The sequence below is a fragment of the Oryzias melastigma genome, linkage group LG13 (genome assembly GCF_002922805.2).
Source record: "Oryzias melastigma strain HK-1 linkage group LG13, ASM292280v2, whole genome shotgun sequence".
NCBI classification, from domain to species: domain Eukaryota; kingdom Metazoa; phylum Chordata; class Actinopteri; order Beloniformes; family Adrianichthyidae; genus Oryzias; species Oryzias melastigma.
Window position 1 is genome coordinate 28,349,512 of NC_050524.1, and position 8,105 is coordinate 28,357,616.

At 35.2% G+C, this 8,105-nt stretch overlaps 1 protein-coding gene across 1 annotated transcript in view; it reads right to left on the reverse strand.

Annotated features, from left to right (window-relative positions):
* Nucleotides 1–8,105, reverse strand: part of clmpb (CXADR like membrane protein b) — a gene marked incomplete in the record, with an annotated part of 108,607 nt that overhangs the window by 6,120 nt on the left and 94,382 nt on the right. The window contains 2 exon segments of the mRNA XM_024281203.2: nucleotides 3,229–3,370; nucleotides 5,202–5,324. Of these exon segments, the coding sequence (XP_024136971.1) occupies nucleotides 3,229–3,370; nucleotides 5,202–5,324 (265 nt within the window).

Sequence of the window (8,105 nt, forward strand, 5' to 3'; positions counted from 1 at the left end):
ACGATAGCTGGAAGGAATTGTGGGATCTTTCTCTGGTTTGAGAAGAAGGATTATATTTGCTGAATTCATGTTTGGTGGAAGTAACTGTTTATATTCTTTTAAACGCCTTGGGAGCATTATAGTTTTGATGTGCATGTGATGAATATAAAGGAAATTTTTATTCTGATAAAAGAAATGATGAATTATTTTGCCTTTGCAGCTTTCAGAGGTTCTAACAGACAGAGTTGAATTCTGCATCCTTTTATGCACAGATTCTTTCACAGACCTCGAACTTTTCCTCATTATTATGAATGTAAAAGAGGTCGTATGCAAATCCCTTCCATCCTTCTCGGAGACACTGCAGCTGTGGAGATAGAGTACTTGTCTGTAAACTGGAAGGTTGTTTGTTTAATCCCTGGCCTTGCCAGCATGCTTGCTGATGTGTCTTTGGGCAAAATACTTAACCCCACACTGTTGTGTTGAGCAGTTGCTGAGCGTGACAAATCGGTAATTTGTAGGCTAATCGAGAAATGCTGCAGACTTTTATGCAACCGTTTATCTCATTTGTTAAAAAAAACTTCCCATTTTTTCACATTTTCACATACTTGCATTTCAGTCAAATAGTAAAAGCACATAAATATATTTTTAAATGACTTACTAATAGCACTAATTAAATTAGAAAAGTTGAATTACCTGCGACAATGCTAGTGTGAATGCTTCTTGATTAATGTGGCCGCTAAAGATAAAGCTGTTTGGTGAAGATGCTGAAGAAATGTATTTTAATTGCAGAATAATATCATAAATATGCTAAACGTTTTGATACCAAACATGCATAATTTGCAGAAAGTGCACAAAGAATTGTGCACTTTGTGAAAAAAAAATGCAAATTGGCTAAAAAAAACTCAGTAAATAACTCAGTGCTACAAAGTTAGCACGTTACTATTATACTAGCTTAACTCAGAATTAGCCCAAAAAAACTCAGTAGATACCAAATTGTCCAAAAAAGGTAGCACGTCGCTAAAATGCTAGCATAACACCATGGTAGCCAAAGTAAAACAACTCATTAGGTGCCAAATGTAGCCAAAAACGTTAGCGTGTTGCTAAAATTTTTAGCTAACCTCAAAATAAGTCTTAAAAACCTCAATAGCATAAATGTCCATAACATGGTGAACGTTTTGATACCACACTTGCATTAATTGCAGAAAGTTCACAGACATGATGAATTATGTGGAAAAAAAATTGCAACATTTGTGTTAATTTTCAACAATTGTGTAAAAGTAGCATAAGTAAAAGTAAAAGCATGAATGTCCTGAACATGCTAAATGTCTTTAATTGCATAAATTGGAATAATTTGAAAAATTTCCCAGTCATTTTCAATGCGGATAAAATATTGCATTAATTGCGTAAAATCTTAAACCGTAAAAATAACACATACTGAAAGCACAAGCAGGATTGTCCTTAATAAAGTGAACGTTTTGATACCAAGATTGCAGAAATTGATGAATTTCTACGAATCAAAACACGTGCAGAAGAATAAATAAGGAATAATAACAAAGAGAAACAGAATCACTATAATGCGAATGCTTACAAAGCAGTCACACTATTACAAGGAATTATTTTTGGTCTAAAATACAGTATAAAGAATATTGCAAGTTTGCTAAACAATAGTACTTTTTTTTGGTTAGTTGTCTGTAAAAAATAGATTCCCAGCTTTTTAGAAATTTGCATTTTTAATGCTACGCTAACTTTGTTTGATTCATGGCTGTAAATGTAGTGAGTTCCTGAGAGGTCTGCTGGAGCACATTAGTGGGAATATTCAGACTCTTAACATTGTATAAGTGCAGAAAACACTTCATCACATCTGCATTATTTAGTTCCAGCCATCCCCCAAACACAATACATTTTTCATTGTTACATCGGGAAAAACTGCTACTGGCTGAAAAGTGAAAATAAATGTAAAAAGGATGAAGAAACGCACACAAAATCTTATGTACCGTCTCAAGTGCCATAGGAACATTTAGGACAAAGAAAATACATGAATATGAAGGTATATGGAAGAACACCAAAGAAAGATAAAAAAACTATTTTTGTCTTCTTTGGCAAACAAATACAGAAAACAAAAAGAAAATATGTACACATTTATGGTATTTGTCTCTGTTAAAAACTTAAACACAAAGTTGATACTTAAACTGAACTTGTGATATTTTTATTTCAGTATTACTTAAGGTGAAAATTCCATCCATCCATTTGGATTGTATGATTAATTTATATATTTTCTGTAATATTAAGGAGCATTTTTAAGATTTAAGCAAACTAAATTGCATTTTTTGCAAATGGCTCAGCATTCATTAACAGACAGTCACAGAAAAGTATTTCTCCTGTGGGTATTTTGAGTATTCACAGACAAGTACAGTTATTCTGCTGTCAAATATTAGTATTCTTCCATGATTATTTGTCTGTTAAGGGTACCTTTGGGCTCAGCATGTGATTGATAAAGGTCTCAACACATTTTTAAATTAAACAACTGTTGCTATGTTCACACTACCCTCACAACATGCGGTCATGTGACCACTTCCAATGTAAAGTCTGTGTAAGCACACATATGTGCATGTTTTGGGCTTCTCTCTTCAAAATTTTGAGTCAGTTTTCCGGCTCTGCGTACAAAACGCGTGGAGAGTGAAAGCTAAACCAGTCGACCAATCAGGGACTTTGGTGGTGACTTACGGATGGCGTCCTTTTTAATTAATAGAAAAACCTCAGTGTGAACACGACATGCTCAAAGTCCCACTCCAACTTTAATCTTTCCTACTGTAAAATTGTTCCCAGTGGTCTTTTAATTTTGATTATGCCATTTTAAGGTCAAATCAAAAAAACTTTCATTTTTAAAGACATAATTTCTGCAGAGCAGCAGGAGCTCATTAATACATTGAACATAATGAGACGTCACCAATAATACAAATATAATCAATACAAATGTTTTACTGTCTTTTTATGAATCCACTGTGTTCTGATGATCAAAATGTTTATGGTTTAAAAAAAACAAAAACATTTTAATACATTTATTAATCCCAAAATTTGTTCAAATGCTATGTATAGTGGTTCATTGTCTCAAACCTAGTGAGAACTGTTTTTTCACAGAGAATTCTGGGAAATTTGGATCTTGGAATTCGAGGTTCCGACAGCACTACAAAATGGTGAATGACGATTTCTTTTCTGAAATGAGAAGCAGCACATAGCATTAGCACCAACCTGATCTCATTGGGAGTCTCCTCCTCCTCGTACTTCTTCTTTTCTTTCTTGCGGAAGACGAGCCAGATGGTGATGATGACAATAATGACGGCGAGTAATATCCCCACCACTGCACCTGCGACCATCCCTACATCCTTCACATCTGCATGAAACAGGAACAAACGAGAAAACAATTGAATGTTAGGTTCTTCCTCTCTAGGCTTTGTCATTTGAGAGCGCAATAATTCCTTGCGACTTTGACAGACAGCTTAAGCTGCCCAGTTTTAATAGAAAGGGAAATCTCTCAATGCGACTCAGTCAGGGGTGGGTCGGAACATGTTAGGTTTACTCTGTTACATTAACCTTTTGAACAAAAAAGTAAGTTTACTGTATACATTTACTGAAGAAGACTAAGGATCGAAACAGTTTGATTGATTAATCAATCACATGTGGCTTTATTCATCTACTTATTTTTTTCTTAACCCCTTGATGCGTACATTTATTTTCCGCTCTAAAAAATCACTTATGTTTTTGACGTTAAATCGAGGTAATTTTGGAGCCAAAGGAGTGTTGTTCGCTTCAATAAGTATCAAGGGTTTGAAAAAATTTGTATCATTTATTTTTGCCAACAATATTATTGGATTTCTACAATCTTACTTGAGAGCAAAGTATTACATGTATTACTCTTTTTATACTTTATATCATTCTATTTTTATACCTTTTGTACTTTTTATCATTATTTTTTTCTGATGTACATATTTCGTAATCTCTAAAGTATTTAAACTTGTACAGGTATCCTACTCTTTAACCCAAACAGGGACTGAGAGTTTTGCACAAGAATTCCTATATGTTTCAATGTACGTTGTTGCATATATGGAAAATAAAAAACCTTCAAACCTTGATTATCTGGGGATAATCCTTTATCTCACCAACATAGTATGATTCATCGGTGCCACCAACAATAGCAGAAATCATGAATCTTTATTCAATCAAACTGGAAACAACACTGTAAAAAGTGAAACATTGGACCAATTAACAAAAGCGCAGTAATTTGTTGCATATAGAATTATTATTTTTTATCAAATTCAATTTTTAAGTTTGTCTAAATTTTAATTTGATAAAAAATAATAATTTTAACTAATAAATTACATTTTTTTTGCTGATTAATACAATGTTTCACTCTTTACAGTGAAGGAATGACTGGATTTAATATATTTTACAAAGGAAAGCAAAAGTTACATATGACACATTATCTGTCTTCACTCAACCCAATTAAAATGATTGTATGTCTACAAAAATATACACTTTGCATTTCCAATTTATGCTAAAAAATACTCAAAAAAGGCAGTAAGGGGGTACTTTTGTTTTATTGAGATATTTCTAATTCGTATATATATATATATATCAGAATATATAAAACAAAATGTTCAATTTACTCAATTCCAGACATCAAATTCAATAAATTCAAACTGCTACTTCAATACATCTTTTTACCAGCTAATTTTCTTAAAGTTATTGACATAAACACTTCTTTTTTTAACTTCTGTGAAATTATTTAAAGTAAAGATAGTTTTTTGGGTAAAATTCTGTGATCCTACACCCGTTTCTGTTAAAAGTCACCTGATAATCACAAGAGAAAGGATATATATTCATTCATAAATACATTTCCTACACATTTCTTAACATCAATATTCATTTTCACATCGGGGCTGAGGAACAGTTTCTGCTGATCTGTCATTCTCATGGCATTGACCTTGTTCCGAGGCTGTTGGTGAATGTGCGATTGCTAAAGTGAAACGCGGCTTTTGGAGGAGAGGTGTTTGCCAATGACCAATACTTCAGTTTTACTGCTGCTCAGAATGAAAGAGGGAGGGATAGAAGAGGTATATGGTAAGGCAAAGAGGGGAATGAATGGATTTCCAGCTTCAGCTCGAAACAATCCCATCAATCACCGCGGCAGTGCGGTGTGAGGTCGAATCCCCACTGAAACTCACGCTGCATGGTGACCTCGATGGTGCAGTTTTCCTCGCCGACGTCGTTGCTCGCTGTGCACCTGTAGACGCCTGTGCTGTCCATAGTGAGATTCCTCAGGGTGACAATTTCCGGATTTTTGAGATCTGCAGGATAAAAAAAAAAAAAAAAAAAACACAAAAAGCAGAAACAGGGTTAAAACCAACATCAGGTGAAGTCACAGTTTGAACTGAAATGTTGCTTCATTGATAGTTCTGTGCATAAATGTTGGTGACACCCATGCAGGGTTTGTGTCGCCTCAGAAGAAAACCAAAGGGGGTGGAACAACCCCGCATTCAGCTTTTCTGCTCCGTTTTTATTTAAAGCCAAAGAAGCTTGATTGTGATCCGCGTGAGTGAAGGATGCCTCAAGGCTACAACGGATCCCCCGCTCTCTTTTACCATTATCAAAATACTGTGTTCTAAATTTGGATTGAATTCAAGTTGGTAAACAAGTCATTTTGATTTTGAGTCTGGGGTCTCCAATGTGGGGTCAAATCAGGATCAGCTTGAAGTGAATAAAAACGGATTAAAAACTTTGAAAAAAATGAATTGTAACTGGGAAAAAATGTGAACATTTGAAAACAAGACATTGCAAATTGAAAAAAAAAGAAAATAAAAAAAACCTTATAACTTGAAATAAATCTTGAAAGCTTAAAAAAATACTGAAAACTTGAAATACATCTAAAATATTTTTTGAGTTTTATATATATTTAACATTCTATATTTAAAATACTATTCGTTATATTAAAATACTATGTTGTTTAGGCCTGCACGGTGGCGCAGTGGTTAGCACTCTTGCCTCACAGCAAGAAGGCCCCGGTTCGACTCCCGGCTGGGACCTTTCTGTGTGGAGTTTGCATGTTCTCCCCGTGCATGCGTGGGTTTTCACCGGGGACTCCGGCTTCCTCCCACCGTCCAAAAACATGCTTCATAGGTTAATTGGTGACTCTAAATTGCCCCTGAGAGTGGCTGTGTGTGTGATTGAGGCCCTGTGACAGACTGGCGACCTGTCCAGGGTGTACCCCGCCTTCGCCCATCAGCAGCCGGGTTAGGCTCAGGCACCTCCGCGACCCCGGAAGGGACGAAGCGGTCAGGAATATGGATGGATGGAATATTGTTTAGCATAATTTCCTAAATGGAAGAATGTGTCTAAAAATGTATTTAGACACATAACTGTCAGTGATTTTCATTGAGACAGAGAGATTTTTAAAAACTGAAGAAAGAAAATGAAGACTTCTACAGATATGTTATTTATGTATTTCTTCAAACTTCATTTATAATTAAAATTAAGTCAATAAAAACAATTTTTGTGATTTCTTTTTATGCTACAGTTTGTATACGGAAGAAAAATGATGAAATGAAGTTTTAAATAACACACTTTAACTGTTGTAAATCATATGGAGAATGAGCTGCTCTGTAGGGTTCATAAGTTTGTAAATCTGACTGATGACGTTAGTGCCTCACCTGCCATGAACCTCACCACACATCACTGATTGTTCCATATTTTTGTGACTAATTCATATATAAATGCAGCCGTAAAAATGACAATAATTAGTTTATAATAGTATTATAATAGTCTTAAATAGTCTTTATTTTATTATTTTAGATTACAGGACATGCGAGTTCCTTTAACAATAAAATACAGTTCCTGATGTATCAGATCCTCCTTCTTCAGCAGATTTAGTTAAGTTAGAAAAAGAAGAAATCCAAATCAAACATGACATTTTATATCATTATAGTGTACCTTCATTCTTTTTATCCTAATCTAATGCACCCGTCCCTTTATTTTCCTTAAACCTCTGAACAGGTTGATTGACAGATCCCACAGCAGAGAAGAATCTGCTCGTGGTGCGTTCACTGAGCTCTGGACATAAGTAAACAGCCACTCGGCCCAACTCAGTCCGCTACAAACTTTGTCATTTTTAGACAATATGCAGCAAAACAAATCAGTTTTTCAGAGAAAACGTCGACACTATTTAATCACTCGATACTATCCTGATCAGTGCCGGTGTTCTATGTTTTCTCTGATAAACTTCTTCGTTTTACTGCCGATATCCAGGGCTCAGTGAACGCACCATTCAGAAACACTCAGCAGTCCTGAGTTCTGTTTATATTACACATGAAACTTTGACCAAATTCTAAGAATTTAGAAAAAAGACAGTGTCGCAAAGACACGGTATCATAATAATGCGATAAAACACAAACCAACTCATGTGATAAGTCATTAAAAACACGGCGATGTGTGTGTGTGTTTTTTTTTTATTTGATTCACTAAAAAGGAGCATTTGAGTGACGTCACAGTAGTGTGGTGCGCGTGTGCCGCGCTGACTCAGGCAGCGAGTCCACTGACAGTCTCAGATGCAAGTCAGAAGTCTGTTCAGTGGAATTTAAAAGAAAGAACACGACTAGATCCATTGAAGTTTGTCACTGCACTCGAGATGAACCTCAAATGAGACTTCTGCTTCGTATTCATGCTACAGATGAAGCGATGAGGAAATCTTGGTTATTGATTTTATAGAGGAGATGCATGATTAGCTGTGACGCTGTGGGATCTCTCTTGGCGATACTTCCTAAGGCATTTAATTAGAAAAAAGTCAATTTCCATTACAGTTTTGAGAAAAATGTTCATCCATTACAATACGCCCCCAAAACCAGCTCATCTAAGCCCAGAAACTTTTTTCCAAAAATTTGATCTTTTTTTTTTTAAGAAATTGTGTTTCCAGTAAAGATAACTAATTATCAAAATCCAATTTATTGTGAAAGCAGCTGGGGTTTGGGGGAAATAAAGGGAGGGGGCTGGTTCACTCAGGTGTTTGAGGAGCGCAGCTCCACTAATAAGTAAAAGAATTGACCAAAAACAACTTTTGTGGAGTGTTTTCTTCTATT